The sequence below is a fragment of the Cebidichthys violaceus genome, unplaced genomic scaffold, assembly GCF_023349555.1.
Source record: "Cebidichthys violaceus isolate CVI_PGR_0920_01 unplaced genomic scaffold, fCebVio1.0.p SCAF_19, whole genome shotgun sequence".
Classification (NCBI taxonomy): domain Eukaryota; kingdom Metazoa; phylum Chordata; class Actinopteri; order Perciformes; family Stichaeidae; genus Cebidichthys; species Cebidichthys violaceus.
In genome coordinates, this window is record NW_027176361.1 from 11,975,274 (window position 1) to 12,000,602 (window position 25,329).

Sequence of the window (25,329 nt, forward strand, 5' to 3'; positions counted from 1 at the left end):
CTTTTTCTGTTAACCCATAATAAAGTCATGAAAGAACCAAACTTCATGAATGTTTTTTGTGACAAAGAAGTGTCTGTTCCAATCACTCTATCAGAGAAAAATCAGAGTTGTAGAAATAACGGGAAAACTCAAGAGAGCCATGACATTGTTCTTTACAAGTGTATGTAAACTTTTGACCACAACTGTATGTCATAACAAATCATGAGGTCATAAAAAAGTAAGACACACCTTGTGGAGATCTGCTTTCTACTGACTGCACTGTTCTGGTTTTTGGACACTTATGCAATTAAATGAAAGAACAAGCTTAGCTCAGCTATGGAAACGTGTTGTCTTTTCTTTCCAGGTGAAGGTTTCAGGTTCAAACCTCACTTCCAAGCAGATGATCCCTGTATGAGGAGGAGGAGGGGGACTCTCTTCAGGACTCACTCGTACCCCCCTCGCCTTCCTCGGGTGACACCCAGAGAGCCATTACAGCAGGGACACGAGGAGTCTGGACTCAACAAGAACGGAGAGATGTCCACGGACGAGTCACTGTTGCTGCTGAGGAAACGTGTTAGGAAAGCAGATAAGGGAAGGGAGGTTAAGTGAATTTGAAGTCGCGGGCTGTTTCTGGATGTTGAGATCAGTAATTGAGGTTGGTTGGGAGCACAGTGACGCATGCGATACCTGCGTTAATGCACTGATCAGTGTTTCTACACGTTCCCCAATCCAGTCTAGTTTGGAATTGAGGTGAAAGGATGTTTTCCTGGATGTTTTTGACACAAGGATGGTGATAATAAAATGATTTCCTATCATCTGTACACAGGGTGTGTGTCACGCTCTCCTCGTCTGTCTTGATCTGTAGCCTCGGCAGCTGGCAGCCCACGGGCTAACAGCACGGTCAGCATCTGACCCACAAATGCTGTTCACCCGACATGTTTACAAATCGACACATTTTTATGAACTGAGGTGAATGGTTGAGAAGATGATTCTCCGTTTTCTACAGCCCACATTTGAACGCACAACTGAAAACATCAGCGGCAGCGGCGGGCCGTGCTTTTCATACCTGGGCCTCCACTGCTGTCCTGCAGCTGAAACACAGCTACGGTTATTTCTTTCGTGTAAAAATGAAGCTCGGCTATAAATACACAGAGTGCAAATACTTGAATACGCCGAGAGTGCGTCTCCTCTGCTCTGACTGCAGCTGGGACTGCTGACGGCTGCTGTTAGAGTACCGCCTGTGAGTGCTGAGGGGCGGCGGAGGGGCGGCCGGCAGCTCCCACTGCTGCTTCACGACAGTGCAGAACGCACGGGCTTTCACGTCCGAGTCGAAACACCAGAAAAGTTTCACACAACACCAGAAAAAGTAAAAAAAAAACTCCAGTAGTTAGCGTTTACTGTTTGTGATTCCTCGAAGTGAACACTGAGAATCTGCTAAACATCCATTGTTTGCTTTTTCTATTCTTGACTTAAACTGTCGCATGCTTTTCATTTTCAGTTTTCTAATTATATTTTTAATTCTTTATAAACTGTCTGTTTTTATTTCTGCAATATTGTATTACAATATTATTGATTAGTAGTGAAACTACTTTTTTGAAACTTTATTTTATATATTTTACAAATCATTTTGAAAGACACAATGATTTTAATTGAATTGAAGTGAAGTTTTAAAATGTTGCACTTTTGATGATTCTAAAAAGCTGACTTTCATCTTTAGTTCTAGCGTATGATAATAAATATGTTCCATACATTGTGAAGCAGTTGATCATCACAGCGCCACAGATGTGGTCCTGCCCACAGTGAGTCCCAGCACACTGTGGGCACACTGTCGGAGTCCGTTTCCGTGTGGAAACGGACTCAACCAGGAGCTTGTGTTTTATCAGCAGCTTCCCCATTTAACAGTCACCTTCTCACCTCTTTCTCAGCCTCGTCTCACCGCAGGCTGATGGAGCAGGACGGATCTGCTGCTGGCTGATATCCATCTCTGTCGGAGCGTGGGGGTTCATACCCATCTTCAATTACATCCCATAAATGTCAGGCTGCCTCTTCAGTCGGTTAGCGGTGGGCCTCGCGGGGGCATCTGCTGGGACGTGACAGGAATTGGACCGGCAACATTTCCATGCACAAGTACGAGCATTCATTAAGTGCGTGTCTTATCGGGAAGTGAGACGATAAGCCGGCAGCAGACGGTCCTCTAAGGCGGAGCGGGATAGAGCAATTAAGATGATAGTCAATTAGGCCATGCTGCTAATTGACTTGTGATTAAAGCCAGAGCTGATTATTAAAAGGGAGGCCGCTCTCTTCTGCTCGGCCTTGAGGGAGGAGGTGTGACAGCCTGTATGTGATGATGCATAGAAATAGTCAGGACCAGCGGTCAGACAGCGTTCTGCTCACAATTTCTCAAGTATTTAGAGCCTAAAGTAAAAGTCACAATTTTGTTAAATGACTCCCCAGGACGGTTTGGACAGTGGGTTGGGTCAGGGTGGGACACCTTGTTCTGGGTTAAACATTTTCCATATTTGCCTCTGCTGAAAGACTGGAGTGATGCACTGATTGAAGGTGAATGTGTCTCTGTATATAATGAGGTCAGTGAGAGGTTTAAGCAGACACATCATGGCTGAATTTCTTCTTTAGAACCTCTCAGAGCCTCAGGCTCTTGGAAGACATGGTGTCCTCAGCGTCCTGATGAGACCGATGGACGCTTCTTCACACGCAGGTCTATGAAGGTCCCTGTCCAGGGGAACATGTTCTGTTGCAATGTCGGACAGAGCAGCTTCACCTGTTATTGCACGCATTCTTTAAGCCTTCCTCATATGGAATCACTTCTTTCTTATTCCAGTACGACTTTAACAGGCTGATGCTGTTCTAAAGTACAGATTTTCATTTCAGCAGGACTTAAAATCTCCAAACTTCTAAAGTCCTTTTTATTCCTTGGTGGCCGTTGGCCTCCATTGTGTTGATGTCTGACTTCATGGCTTGATGCCAAAAGAGGTTAGAGAGAAAAAGTGTTTCTATTAAATTGAACTGACCGTTCGACATGATGTTAAAAAGGGAAAGACAGGAGAAAGCTGCAGCTGCTTCACAGCAGGTTCACAGCAGGCTTCCTGTGGTGCATTCAATGTTTCTCTTCTCTTTTTCAACTCGAGCTGTGTGTTTCACGCTTCCTATGGATTCTACCATCAGTGTTGTGTTGGCTGTCCAAAGAGGACACGGCTGCATCCCTTCACTGCTGCAGTGGTGACTGCTTTAAAACGGGACGTTCCATTCCTGCTTTAAAACGGGACGTTCCATTCCTGCTTTAAAACGGGACGTTCCATTCCACAGTCCACTGAGCTGTCCCTCTCATTCATGTCCTGCTTTTCTTTGGTTCACGCTGGCTTTGTAATTGTACTTTACCAAGAATTAAAGGAGTAGTTCAACGTTTTTGGTAAATACCTTTAACTGCTACATTAATTTATGATGCAGCAGAAGCAGATCTTGTCTTTTTGATTCTGTGCATTCTCCTTGTCAAAACCTGGCACCTACATCACCCACAATGCAATTCAACTGCAGACGGTTTGAGATTCAGTCTCAGCCATGAATTACAAATATGACATTTGTCAATTTAAAAGATGATTTTGCACGTTGACAAAGTCGCATATTGATCATAGTTTTGTCATCATCTACTTTTGTGTGAAACCGATCAGTGAACTACATCTCATTACTTTGGCTCGCTGGCTAACTGGCTAACTTGAGTTCTGCCTCAAGTCTTTATGCTAAGCTAGGCTAACCAAGATCTGGCTCCGGCTCTGTACTTGACACCCATGAGGCCTGAGGCGGACATTGATCTTCTCATTTATCTCTGAGAAGATGCTATTCCTTTAAGGTGTGTAGTTAAATCTAGGAGACATGGAAAAAGACACAGCAAGGCTTTGAAGTCATGTACAGTCTTTTTTATTGTTACCATGTATTTGATCTTTGGACACAGTATGTCTAACTGTACAGTCCATTTAATGAACATGTTAAATATGTTAAAAACAAACACTGGCCCTGAGATGGATCTCTTTGGTGCGATAAATCTTTGCAGATGCAGCTACGCTGTGCTAGCATTGTGTTGAGCCGGCAGACCCAGACGTTTCCAGTTTCGGGACCCGCTGGGAGCTGTCGGCCAGGTCCACCAACACTTGGACGGTCTGGGCCAGACGACTCAGCCCCTCGTCCTCCATGATGAGTTGGGGGGAACACAAGGAATCCTGGGAAGGGACAAGGAAAAGAGTGAGCCGATCGCAGGTAAGACTCATACTTGTGTTTCATGTTTTTCATATCCTGGATGTATGTGGAGCAAACATGATGGAGCTGCTCCTTGTTGCCTCGAGGTTGTTATTAACACTCCAGACTGAACATGGCAGCTTCATTTTACACCCTAAGACATAGAAACCATAGTCATAAGGAATAGTACTCTATTGTTTTCAGCATGTCTGTTAGTTTGTGGTAATTCAAAGAAATACAACTTTATATTAGGAATATGCACCATAAACCAAATTGAAATAGATTGTTCAAAAAGAGATTGAGAAATAATGCAGAAACCGCCTGAAGATTCCTGAACAGATTTGCAATTAATCCGATAAAAATAAAAAAGGACTTATTGATTTGGCGCCTCACAGTCCTCATTGTCTGCTGGTTTTTCAGCCGAAGTCGGTCGATGTATTTTTGATCTCAGGACAGAGCCAGGCTAGCCCCTTCCCCCTTTATGCTAAGCTAGGCTAAATACGCCCTGACTCCAGCTTTGTATTTAAGGCGAGACTGTGATAAAAATCACTGGATAATAATGTTCAAAAGAGCCCCAGACTCGGCACAACAACATCTACTGTTTCTAAAGTTAGCCAACATTTGCTAACGTTAGCCTCCGTGAGCTACTGGTCAAACCTGCTACGCACAAATCCAAGCCTGTGACCTGTGACAGAGAACAATACTGTGATAGGGTCGTCTTCTCTGCTGAGTATAAAGGCCAACCAGCTGGGGAAGGGTTAACTCATTTATAAGACACGCTCAGTGGCATTCTGTACCACAGCATGTCATTCCATTCTATACGGTGGATATCAGAAAACAGCCACACTATGTTGGAGTGTTTATTGCCTCCGGGGCTGAAATGAAAATCTATTAAATCCGACTCCTACTTTCCCGTGGAACAAACAAGCAGGCGCATCGGAATAGAACCCACCACACTGACGTGGTACAACAGAAGAGGTGGGATGTTTGATGGAACCCTGTAGGTATTTGCGTAGCTGCTGTGGGTCAGAGGGGCTGGATGCAGTCCCATAGTTTCCTGGGTCTGTTCTTCAAACCCAACTCAACTAATCCAGGCTAACTTGATGTTAGCCAGCTAAAATGATTCTGCTAACTTGTTTCTTGTGACCCATAGTTGTCACCGTGACAACAACTGCCATCTTTGGAACTAGTCTAATGACCACAGCAAACCGTGCAATGTGTGTTCTACTCCTGCTCTATTTCTATGGTCTACACACAGGAGTACATTTAACGCTGAGTCACCGCTGGAACAAATTCCAACAACTAAAACCTCCCAAAATCTGATGCATCATCTCATCTGTTTGAGTGTTTCCACTGTTTATTCCTTTAACAAAGTGATTGGGTCCTTGAGTCTGATGCAGCAGCTGTTCAGAAATTCACTCAAGCCGTTTTATAACATGGAGATTTACACATCACAAAGTAAAACACACTACTCTTATACTCCTCAATGTACTCAGAACAAAACATTAATATCTAAACTTAAAGTTGAACAACTGGTACACTGTAACATCTAAGTTACAGCTACAGTCGATAGCTTTACAAGCTCTCATTTAGTAAATCAGTCAAACTGAACAAGAATGTATTGAGGACTTTTCATAAAAACCTCCGTAATGGATTTAATTAGGTGTGACCCAGCTGCCTTAGTTATGTATTGCTTTAGCTTACAGGGTCTCGCACTAAACTTTGGATTTGTCTCTTTTATGATACTCTTTGATATGAATTAACCTTGAGGATCAAATGTAGCTACATTTGTTTTTACCTCGCTGAGCATTTGTCTTTGTTGAGGGAAGTCTTTTGACAGTCGTGGTTAAAGTAGCTCCACCGTGATCAGCTAACCCTTTACGTTATTGTTTGTTTCCTCAAAATGAACCTGGATGGGTTTATTGTCACTCCTGTTTTCCATTTTACCGACAGATGACCCCTGAAACCCCCGAGATGAACTCGCTCACCCACATCACCCGGTACGATTAAACCGACATATTCAATGCTGCCGACGCCGCCTTGACTCGACTGACATGACGTGTCAATAAGGACACCTGACTCACAGCGGTGTGTGTGTGTGTGTGTGTGTGTGTGTGTGTGTGTGTGTGTGTGTGTGTGTGTTTGTGTGTTTGTGTGTGTGTGTGTTTGTGTGTGTGTGTGTGTGTGTGTGTGTGTGTGTGTGTGTGTGTGTGTGTGTGTGTGTGTGTGTGTGTGTGTGTGTGTGTGTGTGTGTGTGAGAGCAGCAGGCGGTCTGCAGAGATGCAGAGAGGGAGAACCTGACGGCAGACAGCACTATTTACCGAGCGTCCCCCTGTGAATGGTGCGGTATACAAACCCTGATCGCTCCTGTTCTCTGACCTCGCCTCAACACACTCACCTGGTCCAACGTGGGCCAGCTGGAGGTTACCGTGGTAAACCTGCTGTTTGGAGAGCACACAAGCTTTTGAAGTGGTTCAAGCACAGAGGACGTCGGGGTATCTGCACGCCTGCTCACCGTTGGACCACGTTTCATTAGTTTCAATGTGAAATTGATTTAAAGCTAAAGTAAAATCAGAGTGAGCTGTTAGTCTTGTCACATTCTCAGTTCTGTGAGTGGATATGGATGGTGGTTTTCTTCCTCTCCAACTCCACTAATTACTGCTGAATGTTGTGTATTTAAAGAATAAGTCTGGTCTTATTGACAACAAATCCCATGAAAAGACCCAACCCAACAATGTGTTGTCTGCTTCTTAAGTGTCCACCCTGTCGGTGGCTCTGAACCCCTCAGCAGAAACCCACGTGGGACCGAAGGAGCCATCCACATTGGCCTCACCCTCTTTTCTCTTGTAAAGCCCAAACATGTCTTTGTTTCATCTTTGTGACTTTTTCTAAGCTCATTGCTGCCCCCTTGTGGCTGGTGAGCGTAAAACCATACATAGATACTGCATACAGTGACGTGCAGTATACTGGAAAAATGACAGAACTTCTTGGTGTTTTAACAGTCATTTCTCTTCACCCCACATTTGTAAATGAGTTCTCTCTGTTTGTGTTGTGCTTTGCAATTTGGGAAAATAGGATCTATATCAAATTCTGCCATTTTGATTTCTTTGCACCCTTCTGACTTAACCCGTGTTATTCCCGATGTAATAAAGAGAGAATTTGTGGCAGCAGGATAACAATGGAGCTTCATGGCATAGAGATGACACGTTAGTAGATGCATTCATTCTTGGTCTGGTTCTGCACATGGGATTTGTTGACAAGACAAATATAGAATATCACCAGACTTATCCTTTAATCTACTTTAGTTTAAAATCTAAATTGTCTTGACATGTTGACAATAGTTAAATCAATAAATTAAAGGCAACAGGCCAAACTCAACATCCTGTGAAAACCATGAGATGCAGTTGAAAGCCCCATAGAAAGCAAATAAGTGGCCCTTGAGTTGTTTCTTTTCAGAATAAGACGGTGAGCAGCTGCAGATACCCGGATCACATTGGAGTTCTTGGCAGATTCAGCAAAAGCACAACAGCAGGCGAGCAGACAAACAGCACAGGGTCAAAGTTTGTTTTTAATAATGTCTTTACAGCGAGATGAAAAGAACTTTACATATAGATTTATATAAACTCAAAGAAAGGATTCTCAATAATACAAGGGTGTCATATAAATATAAAATACAACTATTTCTGTTCCGCCAACATATTAAAGAATTTGTCTAAGCCAGTGAATGAATTACTGTTTGTTGCTTATCCAGTTTCATTTATAAAATACACATTTTGAATTGAAACGGTGTAACATTTCATTTTAACAGTAGGCTAATAAAAAACTTGAGAAATGGGACAGGAAACTTTTTACAGCGGACATTCAGACCTCCAGACTACAGCAGAGATGTGGACGTTAACGGCGCAGTGGAGGCATTTAACCCGCGTGCTGTGCACCTTAAATCAAGTTAGAAAACTATATTGCAATTTCAACAGAATGAAGTGTGGGGCCGCAACATGTTATCATTTGTAAAATATTTGAACTATATTTTAAAACTATTATGAAATTATGAAACGTTATGTCAGTTTTACGTAAACATGTATTTCAAAAGTCTGTTTTATCATGTGGCATGTTTTCAAATGATCTCAAGCAAGCTCAACGATGATCCGCAGTTAGCTTCTGTTAGCTAGAGCAACGATGATGCTAAAATCAGAAATAAACTAGAGTAGATTCAGTGCCTTTCAATAAACACAGTACACAGTTACAGTACAATAACTAGCCCTGCTTTAATTTAGCTCAACAAGGCCGCACATGCTACATAACTAGCCTAGTCAATAGCAGGAGCTAACTGGCTAATTCAGAGTGAAACATACTCAATGTTTCTCCAACAGGAGCTAGCTAACTCCTAGCTCACAGCTAGTCAGAAGTTAGCTCTGGTAAGCTAACGAGGAGTACTGGGTCTGTTTATCAGCAACTAAAGCTAGTCTGTTGGTTCAGAAACACGTTGGCATCGTTGTCGCTCTAGCTAACAGGAGCTAACGGCTAAATCTGACAGCATCTGTTGAGGGCACGAGACTGAAGACACCACTGTTATGAGAAGTGACAGTATGAAAGTATCATGAAATAAGAGTTTTCTGTTATGACTAATGTATTCTAAACAATTTATTCATGTGATTTTGTATTTATGTATTGAATCTTGAACACTTGGTCTAACTCTACTGTTTCTCTTCAAACATGGAGCCCCAACATATAGTTTACTGATATGGGGGAAACATTTCTCCACAGCTACAAGGAAAAAGCCAATAAAAATGCAATTGTAGGTTATTTCTTAATTTAATTTCCCCGTAACATCTTGTAACATATGAATAAATCATGCTGGTCCCCCACTTTTACTAGATGACAGTTTTAGTAGAGAGTCCTTGTGTCCCATTCTGGTTTTAATTGAATGTTAAGGGCTTTGCAGTTTGAATCCCAAAAAGCTCACTATTGCTAAAAGCTTTTAAACCCCATATCAGTCCAATAAGCATTATAATCAGACTCCAATGTGTGTTTAGTAGCAGACATTGACCTTCTGAGCAGTAAGCCAGACACAGCGTGTGGTAGAAACAGCAGAGGCCCTCTGACGCTCTGCTAAATGAGGAGCCTGCAGGGAATCAATTACTTACCAATGGAATGAAGGGGAACCTTTTAAACAATCAATGTTATTTTAACTCGGAATAATTGAATATTGATCCGATTTGCCCGTGTGTGTGTGTGTGAGATTTAAAGCACATACACTGATTTCACAAAGCTAACCAAATTAGTGACACCTCTGCTGCTTCACCTCTGAAACAAAAATAATCAAAAACAGAACAGATGAAATAAATAAAAAAAAGCAATAATTTAATAGCCTGTTTACATTTATACAAACATGAAGTCAGCTGGACCAGCGACGACGACAAAGACTTTACACACACGTCCTGGCGGGCGCTGTACCGTTTGGACACACAAGGTGTGGAGGGAGACTGATGCAGCGACATCGCCCCCCCCCCCCCAACTTCTCACAGTTAGCATAGCAGACATATAAAAATAGGAACAGTCTTAATCAGCGGTCAGTAAGAGGCACTGTATCATCTGTCTCACTGTCACACTGTGATAGCCAACTTGCATTTGACTCAATGCTAACAAAATGACATTCACAGTTCAGTCTGGGCTTCCTTCTCTCAGCGGTCTGCCTCCAAACACGCAGCGCCGAGTTTAACGTGTCTCAGAGGTAGAGCTGCTCTGAATGCAGAGCTGAAGAACCACAGTCTCTCTGGCTGAGAAATACAGAATCAATCTGCTCAACCAAGTTTGACCAGATATCTACTGAGAACTCAGGTAAGCTGCTTAACTAGTCTGCTGACCTGGGATTGATCATTTTTAACATTTTTACCTTATTTTACAACGTTATCATAACCGGTTCAACTAATCTTTGAGAGCAAAACTCAAGTTTGGCGTTTTAGATACAAGTATTTGTCATTTTTCCAGTGTACAGTGGTACATGCTGTGGTATATAATAAAACGCATTAATAAAGCTTCTGATATACTATCAATGAGTCACAAACCCAAAGAGAATCATCACTCACTGTGCAGCTCTACTGAGCTTCAGCCTTTTCTAGCTCTTTGCTTTAAACGTCACTGTTGTGTTGTCTGTGAAAGAGCTCTGCACAGACAGACACAGTGGAACATGTAGCGCCTCAAGAGATGGATATGTTTCTCAGGAGTTGGCGGTCAGAGTGAATAACTGAGTGAAAGAAAACAGCTCAGTTTCTGCTTCATCTTCATCAGGTGATAACATGTCAAATGTTGTTGCACTGCCCCCAAGTGGCCAAGAAAAATCAACTGATGCACCTTTAAGTTTCACCGTGCTCTGGTATCTCCTGCCTCTGTGAGGTACAGCTAACACATGAGCAGTGCACAGTGTCTGATGTTAAGGCCAGCAGCTTCACAAACAACAAACGTAGCTTGTTTTCTACTGTTAGTCTCAACGTTAACAATACATTAACCCCATCAAGTGTCACCGTGTGTAGTCATTTTTACAATTAGACTTTCTCAAGGAAGATATTCAGGTGTTTGCCAGCAAAGATTGGGCTCTAATCTGCTCTCGAGTCTTCCATGTGGACACAACCAATGAGAGCAGCTCTGCCTCAGACAGTTAAAGCTCCCATCTCCTCCAATGTGCTGAGCGTTACAGGTGAAGCCCCTGTTCATCTGCTCTCATGTAGTATTCATCTTGATCAGTGTAGTGCTTTCTATTCCTCTAAACATGCTGTAGTGTATTCGTTGTTTCTTAAAGGTGCTCGGCTGCATGCTCTATATGGCTCAGACATCCAACCAGTGCAGCTGCGGAGTGTCAACACACTCTGGAGGTCTTACTGTGGGAGCAGCTGTGTGTGTGTGTGTGTGTGTGTGTGTGTGTGTGTGTGTGTGTGTGTGTGTGTGTGTGTGTGTGAGAGAGAGTTCAGTGAGCGTGTAGAGCAGTTCATCGGTCATGTGACTATTAAAGGACTGCGTTGCTCCTCTAGACTAGCAGGTAGCAGTAGAGGACGTAGAGCAGGGCCATGGCCGCACAGTAGAAGAGCAGGAAGTCTGTGGACAGCAGCGAGGAGGACGACGACCACGAAGGTGAGGAGTGGCGGGGGGATCGGTCCTCCGCCGTCCCCCCCCCCCTGGTGGCCAGCAGCGCCGTCACACAGCGCAGCACAGCGGGCAGCTTACACAGAAGCACATCAGAGCACGCACACATGTCCGTCTGGACAGGAGAGACAGACACACACACGCACACGCACACACACACACACACACAGACACACACACACACACACAGGAGGAAAATACAAGGAGTTATATTAGGAGACAAGAGAAGGACAAAACAGAGTTAGGATTGGACTGATAAGTGTGTTTTGAAGCCATCATCTGGCCCATATATCAGTCCAACCCTGACAGGAATAATGGAGCAACACAACTGAGCTTAAAGCACATGGAGAATTCTATTCCAACTGACTAGTAGGGATGCCCCCCGAAACTCGGTTCTAAATGAGTAAAAACCCGTAGTATTGATGCGGTCCAGAGTTAACGGTTCTGCTGTCGGTACTTTAGAAGTTCTGGAGTGAGATGTCCTCGTCTCTCTGTCTCTTTGTGCTTCACTCTGACACACAGTACAGCGTGAGACTCACATCACGGCAGAGAGAAGACAAAGATCCAAAGTGTGGCTACATTTCACTCCAGTAGAGGCTGAGAACAAACTCAATGAAACCCTCTTAAGTAAGAGGACACAGCAGCAGTCGATCACAACATTCAGCCAACAAGCAGAACATCAATGTGTTTGTGGAGCAGCCGTCCATCCTCGTCCACTGCAGGTAACGTTAGTGATGATACACAGAGTTTGATCAGAAGAACAGGATAATCAATGAAAGATAATCACTGTGATCATTGTTTAGCTGGGAATGTATTTTAAGGATTTGGGAACGTCTTGTATTGCTGCTCAAGAAAGATTGTTTACATCCGAAAGTAAGAAAGCGACGTCTTTTCTAAATTGTCTTTTTTTCCTCACTAAATAATTAAAAAGAAGCAATAAGAGTATCGATAAGGAACCGATATTATTGAGAGTAGTACTGGTATCGATACTATCCCCCCTCACTACCGTTGTGTTAATTGGAAGAACCTTGTGTTGTGCTGAACAGACAGCAGAGTGAGAACCCTAATGAGACAAGCTCCTTACCTCAGTGACTCCCAGCTTGCGACAAGCAGCAATGAAGCTTTCCACGTTGAGTCGACACTTTGCTGAGCTCAGTTTGGGCTGAAAATAATATTTAACAAAAACACATTTAGGGAACTTCACGAAGCGAAATGATTGATGAAATGCTTTGCTTAGTATAAACAGTTTTCAGTAGTTGGGATCAGGAATTCTCAAATAGTGGCTTTTATTTATTTATATTTAAGAAGAAAAACCCCTTTGATTATAGGTTAGTAAGAAGCCTCCATGTTTAGTGGTTGACTTGATAAATGAGTGGACATTTCCACAGATCTAATTAAAAACGAGGCACTGGCTTGTATTCAAGAATTCACAGAATGCTAAAATATGCCAATATAATTTAACACTATTCAATGGATTTTATGCTCACAAATCTTTTGTTTTCCTATAAACAGCTTGGATAGCAGCTTTAAAGGAAGAATGTACATATTAAAAATCAATGCACAGTGAATTGATGTGATCAAACAGCAGTGGGGGAATCATTCTGCTCCGTTTCATTGTGCTGGACGGCGTGTTTTGCTAACAGCTAACAGAACTATCTAACAGATGCTAACAGTCTAACGGACACTGCTGAGCAGATCACAGCCGCTCTGCTGCTTACAGCTTGGCGAGTTACATTTAGTAAACTTGTATGAAGTGTCTTATATGAGGACTTCGAGCCGATTGGCTGAGTGGGTTACCTCAAAACTACTCCAAAACGTTCCAGGGACTCGCTTCCCGGCTACTGGGAGAGTCTGTTGGATTACAAGCAGCCAGAGAGCGACACACTCTGCTTTGCCTCGGTTGTTAAATGTAAATACATATAGCTATGCTGTGCCTTTTTACTGGGCATCAACCTCACATGACTTGGAAGCCTAAATAAAGGCCTCGAGTCACGGTTACGCCTGGAGTCAAAGCTGAGACACTAGTGCAGACGTCTGCATAGATTACAGTGACAGCTCGACTGAGGACGCCTTCTAGTTGCTTATGGATTGGACTTTGACGTTTGTGTTACTTGTTCTTTAAGTTAAACTGTGACAAATACAAGACTGAAGTGGAATCATTCAACAAACAAGTGAGGAGAACTGACTAATCCTTGAAAGGACTCACTACTGCTGGGGAGGGAATGTGGATGATTGACACGGAGCGGGGTCGGATCTGATTGACCAGCTGACAGAGGACGGTGCCGTTGGATAAGGCCTCGCCCAGGTCCTCCGGTAGAGTGATCTTCAGCCGGGACTCCAGAGTCTATAGACATAGGATAGGAAATGATGTCATACATTTTTTGTGAACAGAATGACCTGAAAGTAAAGTCTGCCCTCAGAAAACCAGTGCAGTTTGACATAAATGCATCCAATGACTGATCCAGCTTCCTTTTTTGATGTAAAACCAGGTTTACCTTGCGTAGTTGAGTGATGTCTGGTCTCTCTTCTTTGGGAGAGCGCAGCATTGTGCGAGAATCACTTCTGCTAGACTCAGTGAGAGTAAAGCCTGACCCTGACAAAAGACAAAGGACAGTGTTGGAACGTTTGAAGCACTGGAGGTGTGAAGCGTGGGCCTTGTGCTGTTCTGTACCCGTGGGTTTGACGTTGCTGCGGGAGGAGGTGCGGAACAGGAAGCTGTTGGGTCTCTGGGCCTGACCGGGTGGAGGGGACGTCTTCGGCGAGGAGGGGACATCTGACAAACATTTAGGTCAGTGTTACAGACGCACTCACGCATACAACACGTTTATAACACGATCAAAAGCTTCTGTGACTGTGATGACGACTACAGTTTACCGGGTCAAGAATGAACTTTGAATCTCATCATTATCCATGTTTTAGTTTGTGTGCAGCCAGTTTAACCCACACCTGCGTCAGGTTCCCCAGTGAGACAAAGTGAATCGATGGTATTGAGACGGTTGGAGGAAACAACAGCTAATAAACAGCAGGCTGAACCTCCGTCTCTGTCCTACATTCATATTCTCTAAATATCAGTGGCTCTCCTAGTGACTGGATCTATACTAGAGGTGTTCCTATATACCATTTTATTATGTAGTAAATAATACAGTAGCTGCAGCGCCTCCTTTAGCTCCTGTATTATGTAATGAAATAATAAAACTACTAAATGGAGCTTGGTGAAGAAGCGCAGGATCATGGGAGTTCCATCAGTGTAATTCAATTTTTACCACAAAGGTCTCCTCTCCAAAAAACCAAACCTACTGATTAAATCTGCTAATAATCGTCAATGCTGTTTGGTGGACACAGGACGTCCCGGAGGGGCTGCTAGCCGAGCTGCCGCTAACGTTTGCTCAGCTTGTTTCTCTGATGACTTCAGATCCAGACGTCTGATGACGTCCTTCATCTGGTTAAAATATAAAGCTAAAAATACCGAGATCTAAACAGTGCATCATAATATGTGGCTGAAAATTGCAACAAAAAAAAAGTCTGACACATGAACAAAGAGGATATGATGCCGTTGACGGGCGACCAAATGAAACGCACTTCTCTAGGTTTGAAAATAAATAAAGTCTCTTCTTTTTTTAATGTTACATATCATCCCTTAAAGTAAACTAAACTAGCTTTAAAAGAGATGTGTGTGTGTGTGTGTGTGTGTGTGTGTGTGTGTGTGTATACCTGTTCTGCTGTTGGAGCGTTGCAGAAGTATATAAGGAGACACTGAGCTCATCTGATCAGCACTCTAATAAAAAAGGAAAATAATTCAGATGTTCAACAATGGGAACACAGTGCAGCTGTGCAGCTCTCAGCTCTGTTCACTGGAGGAATACGGGACGCTACTCACTGCACATCGCTGCCGGAGGCCCGAGTGGGAGCTGCTGTTCTCTGGAGAGGCACCACTAGGGGGAGACACACACCAAAGATTGACCACGACAGAAAAACAACACTTTCCACACCCTCAAACTTCCTCCATTTGTAATTCAGCACAGACCGAGAAAACGCTAGGATGAATGAAGAGAGCAGAACTTAGACAGTCAGCTGTCTCTGTGTTGTTGCTGTGTGTGCTGTTTAAAAGGCCCTACTTACGCTGAGCTACTTCCTGTCTGTGGTGCAGTGGCCACATGACTTCCTGCTTTGGTGGAGGACTTCAGCAAACTGCAAAATTAGAGTTTTGACATGGAGAGCGTATAATTAGAGACGACAGACAGAAGGGAGTGGCCTCTGTTCCTTACTGTATGTATGGAACACACTGCTTTACACATGACAACTTATAAAAGCTCATATTCACACTGCGTTCTACTGATACAGAGTCACATTCATGTTGCTAACGTCATGTGACCCGTGTCCACTCCATTCATACACGTCCTCTGGCATAAAGGATTGAAAGCTTCATAACACAGAGTTTACTGCTGACAAACATTTCAAAATGCATTTTAATTTGAGTATCGACCTGGCCTTCTCTCTCTGCTGCTGCTGACGCTCTCTCTCCTGCCAGATGAGGAGGGTGCCCGGCCTCCTCCGCTCCTCCAGGGTGGGGCTGGAGGGGGACAGGGGGGAGGAGGACGCCGATGACAGGGGGCCCACCTCCACATGGAGGCTGGACCTGGAGAGGAGAAGGAGTTAGAGAATGCCAATAAGGCAAGGAAGAATTCAATATTATGATACAAATATGAGACATGTTATTTGTTCTATCATCACTCGGCCAACTCCACTCCAACTGCCCTGATAAGGTCAGATTTTCCCACATTCATTCGAGGCCCCTTTCCCTCTCTTCTAGTGCTATTGTATTAGTCTTGGAACAGCTGGATAGTAAACAGTGTTTTTGTGATATGAGTTTGTTCAGATCGTCTTTGAGCAATAAAAGAACTTGGGTCAATCCAGGGAGCCTTCCTGCTTGAACTGTGTGACATTTCATACCGTTAAAATATCTGAAGAAATGTCTGACCAGAGTTTGATAACCACCTGTCAAGACATCAACATGTCCCCTTATAGATACATACATCTTCTATAGTTTGTGTAAAGGAACGTTTTCTTAGTGCTACTGAACATGATGGGTGTCTTTGGGGAGAGGGGAATGGGTTGTCTCATATATTTATGAACATCTTCACTGAGTGACTCAGAATGGCTGCGAGTGTCTTCATGTTTGTTGACGTGAAACAGTAAAGGATGTAAGACGGCTCTCGTTTCTTGAGAGTACGCTCTTCAATGTGGGTCCAGTAACATAGAGGTCTGTCTCAGAAATACAGGCCCGGTAAAGCAAACTCACTCTTTTCAAAAGCCAGGAGGGCACAAGGGCCTTTTTATATTCTCAGCACCTTACTATTCCACCGAAATTGACTAACCAAGGATTTGGAGAGTCCAACTGGCATGGACAGACACAGCTACATAAGCCCGGGCACAACATTCATCTTCATCATACCTATTCTTATTATAGAGGTCTGACTCATCGAACGCAGTCTTTGACTTTTCATTGGGGGAAATCACCGAATGGTACAAAAGGAAGTCTAAGTCGTCACAGAGGACAGAAGACATCTTTATTATCAGGTTAAAGGTAAATATTAAACTATCCATCTGATAAAATGTACGCAGATCAATCCAAATATACTATGGACCACATTGGGTAAGGATTGTACATGCGGTGCATTCAGGTTCCAAGCACTTTAACAACAATAAATGAGACTCAAGTCTATTGAAATGACTTGATAGACTTGCATCTTTATTCTGAAGGCTGGTTTCTGTAAAATCATTGCATCATTCAAATGTAAAAGTCTGTTTAGAAAGTGCGTGCTGAGTTTCCTTTTTAGGTCTCAGAATTCTATTTTTATGAATCCCAAAGGAAATGTTGGAGGAAGATTTGGAACATCCGTTTGTTGAAGCTGATTGTACGGTGAGGGAGTAACAGGATTGTGTCACAGCTGAACTCCATCGTCCTCGGTCCACTTACCAGATCTAAATCATGTCTTTACTGAGGATTTAGATGCTCAATGAATATTAGTCATTTGAGAGAGGTGCAGTTAATTAATACAACTCAAAGGTTTAGAATAAAACATGCTGCTTGTTGCTCCAGAAGCTGAGAACAATGGCTCTGTGGCACATATTAATATGTAGCCAATGGGACCGCTGAGACTCTAAATCCCAACAATGTCGTTATCTTGGTAACGGAACAACAGAGCAGCGTGATAAAAGCTGCCTGCTGGGCTTCAGCACAAACCGTATTAAGCCACAACAAGTCGTGTGAAATATGCTTTTATTAGTTGGTATCACTGGCGATGGAGTTGGTACGCAGAGTGTTTTATTTGTGCATTAAGGTGTCGATGGAGCTACAGGACCTACTACATGTTGGAGATCATGGAGACTACAAGAAGTGTGGTTCCCTCACATCCAAGAAGCTGGAACCAACCAGAGGAGGTCTTTTTAACGGATTATCTAAATCATAGGCATGCATTTTCTTCAGCAAGTACTGAACTAATAGTTTCAGCACCATAGAACACCGTGAACGTCCCTCTGACCAGCTTTGTTTCACATCAGCTTTCCAAAGATACACGCACGTTTAGACAATGCCGTCATGTTGCCACAATGTAATGAATGTCTGGGCGAGTCGACGCAGTTAACTTCCCAAGATAACAGCGCCCACAAACACTCGACATGCAGTTTGACGGGCACTGCGAGTTATGGGAACAGCAGTCTATTGACTTTTCCCAGCTCTTCAAATACCCTGAGAAGTGACCTTGTACAACCAGGATGGAAGAGAGAGAAAAGAAGATGAAACATGGTCTGTCTTCATCACTTGGAGTGCCTGAGTACATAGTTTCCAACCAGAGAAGCCAAACTCACTGCCGAGTTCAGATGAAGAATCGGGACAGAAAGAGGCCGAGTACAATTAAAGGTGGAAAGGAACTGCTTTTCAAATATATTGGAATACCATGGCACAAGAACTGTGAACACATGAGAGCGTGGAAGAGCTCATTATTAGCGGCTGATGCCAGACGTGTTACAGAAAGCTGAGGCGCTTCCCTTAAAGCCTCTTGCTTATCGTCCTTTCCTCTCTGAAGAGGACGAACACACTTATTAAACCAAAGTTATTGTTTTATGCTTTAAACTGTTTTACTAATTTGCTTTTTAAACCAATATTACCATTTTCCAGTTACCATGTTCCAAATGTGTGAAGTGAACCATTTTTTTGTTTATTACATCAAACATATAATCCAGTTTTTACTTTAAACTAACAAACCAAGCTTTAAAACGATATTCCTGTTTTGTGTTGTAAACTTACTAAAAACGAATATTTCACAGTAGGTTTAACAAACCGTTTGCATGTTGTGTCCTGGGTTTGGGACGATGGAGACGATGAAGAGCTCTCTTTCTGCTCCTGGAAATCAATGACACAATCAATGAGCTCGTTCTGAGAGAACGCACAAGGCACGATGTTGAGCAACAAGACGATGTGACACAATGCTGATGGGTCTGAAAATGACTGGTACCAGAAGTGGTGCTGGATTCCTCCCGATCTCCTCCTCCTCTTCTGTCACACTGCTGTCAATGAAGTCCACATGGCCAGCATCCCCATTCACTGCAAAGAGTGGACAAGGCTCTTAAGATGTTCTCTATATGTGAAAACAAGTCTACGGTTTCAGAGGGACCTACATTTATTTACAGAACAATACACATACACATGTGTCTGTCCTTCCTCACCTTTGTTAGCTTCCACAGGAGATCCACTCTCCTCCTCTTCCTCCTCCTCCTCCTCCTCCTCCAGGTTCCTCTGGTCTCTGCTGACCTCAGCCATGCGAAGGGAACGCTCTGAGAAGTCATCTGCTGACTGGACACAAAGACATTGAGTCATTGATCTGAAGCAGGTTGTTAACACTAGAGGATCAGTAGGCTGTATTTGTATGGCTGTTTTTGTCTAGGATGCTTGTTTCACTTGTGAAATACACATCTCTAACTGTTCATCAGCTTCATCAGATCTAAATACAACATTAGTACAATCACATACTGTTTGATCAACATATAATGTGGTCTCTCAGGACACACGTCAGTGGACAGATGACGGAGCGAGTCTATGAGAGTCTTACCTCATTCCCAGACCAGCGCTTGCTGCCGCTGTCGACACTGTTGAAGCCAGAATCCAGCCCTCCGAACTGACCTGTGAACAGCTCCTGGTCTGACAGACTGCAGGGAAACATGTCGAACACACATTAGGATAAGTTAAACACACACACACACACACACACACACACACAAATACACAGCAGTGTTGTTTGCAGACATGGTGGTTCATTAGTCTAAAGGGCAAAGACTGGTGTTTTTTCCTTCTCCAGATCAGACTCGGAGCTCTATTGTCAAATATTATCTCTGTCCTTGGTCCTGTCTATTACATGGAAATGACTCACTAGGCAGCTCAAAGGGGTCCATTCAAGTTTACCAATATTTGCTAAACCCTGCTTCCTCTCAGTTAACCCTTTCACTGTTGTCGCTTATCTTCCCTTTCCCTATTCTACATGTACTGTACCTCCTGCCATTCATCCTCTCACCTCATGGTCACTTTGGTCCTATTTTGGCAGAAGAGTGTGTGCATGTTGTGGAGGCGAAAAATAGTTATCGCCACAACACCATTATCCTTTAAAGACTAGTTGCAGTAGCTAATAGCATAGCTAATAGTTGCATAGCACTTATGTCTAACTGTCACTTATACGTCTTAAATATATGCCAGCACCTTCATGAAGCACATCCAGCTAGTTGCCAGACAGATTCTGTAAATGACTTTGTTCTTTCATTCTTTCTCCTACTCCCTGACCATCTCCTCCTCCGGTTACTTGCTCCCCCCCTCCCTCCCTCCCTCCCTCCAGTCCCCCTCACCAGCTGTTGAAGCCAGTGGGCCTCAGGTGCCTCTCCAGCTCCTCCTGGCTCCTCTTGCAGGCCTCCATGTTGAGGTACTTGAAGATGTGGTATTTGCCCTTGGAGCAGATCTGCGCAGGCGGCATTTGCAACGGGTTGTTGTCCAGCAAGATGCTCTGGAGGTGCCGGAGGTGGCGGTAGCACAGGGGCACGTGGGAAATGCGGTTACAGGACACATCGAGCCGGACAAGGGGGAGCTCGGATATTTCTGGGTGGTGCAAAGAGAAGGGAGGGGGGATGTTTCAGGATCAGTGTCCTTTGGGCCTCAACTTGTTGACACTTAACAAAATCTTCATTTCTTTTAGACATACCTAAAACCCTAACATTATGAAGACACTTGACTCTTATTTCTAATTTACTTAAACTTATTTGTGTGATTAAAGAGTAGTGTGTAGGATTTAGGGGATCTATAGCCAAAATAGAGTATAATATTAATAACCTGAAACTAAGAATGGTTGTTTTCGTTTTGAATGAGCCCTTCTCCTCTTCACGGAGTCCGCCATGCTGCACCACCATGTTTCTACAGTAGCCCAGAGAGGACAAACCAAACCCTGGCTCTAGAGAGTCTTTCACGTTTCTATGTTCATGTTTCTGAGGGCCACCGTAGTTCTCTACACACTTGGAAGTGGAGGAGTAAGTGGAGGGGTATTCGGTTGGATGCAGTCTGCAACCTCACCGCTAGATGCTACTAAACTCTACACACTGCTCCTTTCAAAAGTGAAGGTTCTCTTGTAGACAAATACAAGTTCTGTTCCACTCAGTTTCTCACATTCATTGTGTGGAACAAACATGTTGTTCCATTTCATCCTTCCTGCAGTGTTAGGCACTGCCTGAGGAGGTCATCCAGGATTCATAGAACAGTAGTTACATCCGTAACATAAAACCTTTGCAAAGCCAACTTTTTAAGTATTTTAAATTCTGCATTGTTAGAATACATGTTAACTCGCTTGCAATCTTCTTTTGTTCCCGCCTTTACTGGCTCTATGCTACATTTCTTTTGCATTACCGACACTTATTGATCAGTAGAAAAGTGTGAAACAATTGGCAGGAATGAGTGTGTGAATCCTACACAGACATAAACGGTAGATATCGTAGTAATCATAGTAATGAGTGGATGTTTGCTGTCAGACAACACAAAGTGAGAGCAGCCGTGCTGAGCCGTTACTGTACAGGTAAATCCACCGCCCTTCATTTGAACCCGCCTATATTTGTATTTAAGGCTTAACAGTTTATATTATTTTAAACACTATTTCAATCACGTGTCAGGACAAATATACATATTCTATAACACCTCCTACACTCTTCACTTTAACCAGTAGAAAGATTATAAAGACAGTTTTCATTTAACAATGGCCAGATCTCCATGTAGTCAATACTTACATCATACAACAATTCAAACATCAACTAATTTGAATTTAGAAAAAGCTGTTGGCAGCATCTCCTGTCCACTGCTTCTTGTCTCATTTACATGTCCTCCTAATGAGGCACTGATGGTGTAAGATCCATTAGACTTGCAGTCAGAAGTTCAATACTTCTACATGTTAACAATCGATAGCTCACAATAATGATAGAATTACCATCTAACTTTAGAGAGTCTACATTACAATCCATAACGTACAGAGAGCTATAACCTGGTTAGGGTGTTAGTTAACATCTTCTATTGCTATAGATGCCCTGACTCAACGATAAACTGCGTGTAATGGGGTCTGAACTAAGACACTGCTGAGGAGTCTGGGGTTAGTTGGGTTCAGAGAGGAGCAACATGAGCTGAGGTGGTCACACTGGGGGGTTTTAAAGAGATAACTGGAGCAGGTTTGAGGTCAGCGGATGGTCGAGTGTGTCTTTACCTTCAGGCAAAGTGGTGAGCTGGTTCCTCCTCAGGTTCAAGTCCCTCAGACACTCTAGCTGGCCGAGCTCTGCTGGCAAACACTGCAGCTCGTTACAGCTAACATCCTGAGAGACAGACAGAATACAGAGATCGGACACTGACCGATCAGTCTACTATCTATACGACGTGGATCTGGAGGCCTCTTGATGAGGTCTATACACAGAAAGATAGTGTTGCTGAGAGACAGAGTAACGTGTGTGTGTGTGTGTGTGTGTGTGTGTGTGTGCGTGTGTGCATCATACCAGCTGTCGGAGGTGTGTGAGGGAGTATATGGAGGCGGGCAGTGAACACAGCTTGTTGTTGCTGACTATGAGCACTCTCAGGAGGGGAAGTTGGAACACAGACAAGGGTAAACTGGACAGAAGATTACGACTGTGGAGACAAGAGCACAGAGTGAGGTCATTCACGGTGACTCACTCTTCATCAAAAACTCAATTAAAGTCAATTGTTTTCTGTATTTCCTCACAGAGCTAGCCTATAAAGAACGTGCAGCTACATCTAGTCTTTGTTATTTTTGTGTTGTGCAGTACATTTGTTTTACACGTTCGCTGCCTGTATTACCAGCCACCTGGAGCACTTCTCTGGTCTCCTGGCAACAGTGGAACGATAGTGGCGTTGTGAGACGGTTAGGACAGGGTTTGTGCGGCCCGTCTTCATCTCCACCATAAACAAACACTGAAGCTCAGATGCAGTTCTCGTGCGCTTCAGAGGCCTCGTGCACACCGCACACTGTGTCAGTGTTGACTGACATCTTTGTGGTGCGTTCAAGCGCAACTTTTAAAGGATAATCACAATGTTTTACAACTTGGAATTTATTCATTTGAGTTTCTACAGACCAACTTCCTGGTTAAACTTTGACCTACATTTTGGACGCACTAATTTTCAGCTTTTCCAAATAAAGTATAACGTCTACATTAGTCATTCCCTACCACCACAGCAGACTGCTACAGACCAGGGAACCTGTATACAGGCCTCTGACACAACAAAATGATCAGCTAAAGAAAGCTGAATCATAAATTACAAAAAACCTTATTGGCTATTATTGGTATTTGGCGCAGTCTGTTTTTTTCTCATCATTCCCCAAAAAAATACTGATTTTGAACTTAAGTGCTGATAGAAATGATGGACTTCGAAAGCTGGACCAAGTTTGTTTATCAGAGGAGACCAGAGGAGACGAAACCATCGGTGTGTGACAATGTTAGTTTGGCTGTGTCGGGTCCGTTTTGAAGAACTGTAACAACACAAACTACAATCGAATAAGAGGAATAGACCTGGACCGTGTTGCCTTACCTGAGGTTGAGGTAGGTGAGGGCCTGGAGGTTGCCCAGGCTGGAGGACAGTGAACGCATCCCATTGTGGTAAAGGCTCAGCGTCTCCAGAGAGATGAACTGACAAAGCTCCTCCGGCAGCTCACACAGGCGGTTCTTAGACAGATCTGACAAGACACAAAATGACCCAACGTTAGACCGGCCCATCAGTTCCTCTAGTGTTCTCACTGACACCACACAAAGTAAAGGAAGACATCTGTTAGCAGACACTAATGACTGGAAGAATAATATTCAAGGTCTCCCGCTAAAACAGAATTGGAGTCACTTGATTTAGAGATGGGAATTACCAAAAAGATCCTAAAAATTAGAACTACAATTGTTTTGGGGCAGATTTTTGCATTATCAAACTTTGTGATTTATGGAAAGAAATTCTTCAGATAGAATGAAGCTTGTTTTGTTGTTTCTTTTAAACTGAGATGCAGGGTGATCCAGCTGACTAACATGCACACCATGTACTGTAAAGTACTTCCCCACTTTGACCCATCTAAACTGTTGTTCCGTGTCATTCACCCCTCTCTCCCCTCATGTTTCCTGTCACTGTCAAACAATGGCAATATGCCAGAGAACTAATTATATGACAAAGAATGAGAGCTTTCACCAAAATATGTAACAATAACTAAATCCCCTCAGTGCCTGTCTCCTGAATGTACTGCAAGCTTTCTGTGATCACTTCGTAGTCTGACCTTGACCCCGATGACGTTAATCCCATTCTTACGTTGCTTTTACATTCGGTGTGTTCTTGAGCCTAATGACAGCATGAACACTATGTTCAAAAACCACCAGCCGGCTCAGAGCGAGGAAGCCTCACTGCTGTGGCAGAATCTCTGACCAGACCGGGTGAGCGTTTCCATCAGCAGCCGCTGCTTCCTGCTCTCTGTCTGCAGAGGGACTGGATGTCGGCCATTCTTACAGGACACATGAACGCCAGATGAGCCATTGCTACCAGAGCAACAACTTTACAACCTAGCCTAACATAAGACTCTCTTTGGGAGAATTCTTTCCTTTTTGCTCTCACTAGTTTGCAAATATTTGTGTCTTGTTGCCACGATAGTTCGGTTTGAACTAGATCATCTGCTGAAAGCTTCAGACAGGAACACACACCTGTGAAGGATTCCACGACAGCCCAACTGAAACGATCACACTCAGATTTACCTCACGCCAATTTAGAGACGTCTGTTTTCAGAGTAATTGGGATTAGATGTTATGATCGTAAAATGATTTCTATCAACAATAATACAATGTTTTTTTAGTTTTCAGACTGCGATGACTACTGTACAACAGAGATCTTTGTTCTGTTTTATGTGACGTTTGTATCTTGTGTATGTGTTTTTGTGTTTGTGCCTCGGCTGGACAATAAAGTTTATTCTATTCAATTCTCTGATTCATGATTTGGTGAATGCGATGCACTTCCTAATAGAGCTGGAATCAACTATTTTTTGTTTAAGTAAAAATGTCAGACAATGTGATGGTCTGTTTATTTTCTGCCATTTTATACAGTTCATGATTATTTGATTAATCAAGAAAACTACAGATCAATTCTCAGTTTTTTTTATTCCAGGCATGAATCACTTCAGACCCAAAAGTACAAAGGAAATATTCTCAAAGTTCTAATCCCGTCTCCATCCATCATTTGTTCAATAATCTCTCAGTTTATGGCACATCTTTGTTTTTTTTGTATGGGTATTTGAATGACTCCACCTGCACTAAGAGGCATTACAGTAACTCATCCAATCAAATGGGTTTGTGACGTACTATATGTTGGGCAGGTTGATATAGCTGCTGGGTTGCAGCAGCTAGCAGAGTGTCGCCATGTTTGGA

At 43.3% G+C, this 25,329-nt stretch overlaps 2 protein-coding genes across 4 annotated transcripts in view; one reads left to right on the forward strand and one right to left on the reverse strand.

Annotated features, from left to right (window-relative positions):
• Positions 1-800, forward strand: part of LOC137874768 (PC-esterase domain-containing protein 1A-like) — a 22,031-nt gene extending 21,231 nt beyond the window's left edge. For both annotated transcript variants that reach the window (XM_068713698.1, XM_068713699.1), the window contains exon 10: positions 344-800. In XM_068713698.1, the coding sequence (XP_068569799.1) occupies positions 344-588 (245 nt within the window). In that variant the 3' untranslated portion in view covers positions 589-800. The remainder of the gene's footprint in view (positions 1-343) is intronic.
• A 3,096-nt stretch (positions 801-3,896) lies between these two features.
• lrch4 (leucine-rich repeats and calponin homology (CH) domain containing 4) overlaps positions 3,897-25,329 on the reverse strand; it is a 41,945-nt gene continuing 20,512 nt past the window's right edge. Inside the window, exons 2-18 of one of the 2 annotated variants that reach the window (XM_068713697.1) lie at positions 23,474-23,618; positions 22,426-22,555; positions 22,143-22,248; positions 20,257-20,503; positions 19,473-19,569; positions 19,090-19,216; positions 18,879-18,967; positions 18,705-18,766; positions 15,848-16,000; positions 15,484-15,552; positions 15,242-15,296; positions 15,076-15,139; positions 14,036-14,137; positions 13,860-13,957; positions 13,571-13,708; positions 12,449-12,526; positions 3,897-4,211 (exon numbers count right to left, since the gene is read on the reverse strand). In XM_068713697.1, coding sequence (XP_068569798.1) covers positions 4,062-4,211; positions 12,449-12,526; positions 13,571-13,708; positions 13,860-13,957; positions 14,036-14,137; positions 15,076-15,139; positions 15,242-15,296; positions 15,484-15,552; positions 15,848-16,000; positions 18,705-18,766; positions 18,879-18,967; positions 19,090-19,216; positions 19,473-19,569; positions 20,257-20,503; positions 22,143-22,248; positions 22,426-22,555; positions 23,474-23,618 — 1,910 coding nt within the window. In that variant the 3' untranslated portion in view covers positions 3,897-4,061. Of the gene's footprint in view, positions 4,212-6,368; positions 11,480-12,448; positions 12,527-13,570; positions 13,709-13,859; positions 13,958-14,035; positions 14,138-15,075; positions 15,140-15,241; positions 15,297-15,483; positions 15,553-15,847; positions 16,001-18,704; positions 18,767-18,878; positions 18,968-19,089; positions 19,217-19,472; positions 19,570-20,256; positions 20,504-22,142; positions 22,249-22,425; positions 22,556-23,473; positions 23,619-25,329 lie in introns of those variants that run through there. The other variant, XM_068713696.1, reaches the window with a different exon arrangement.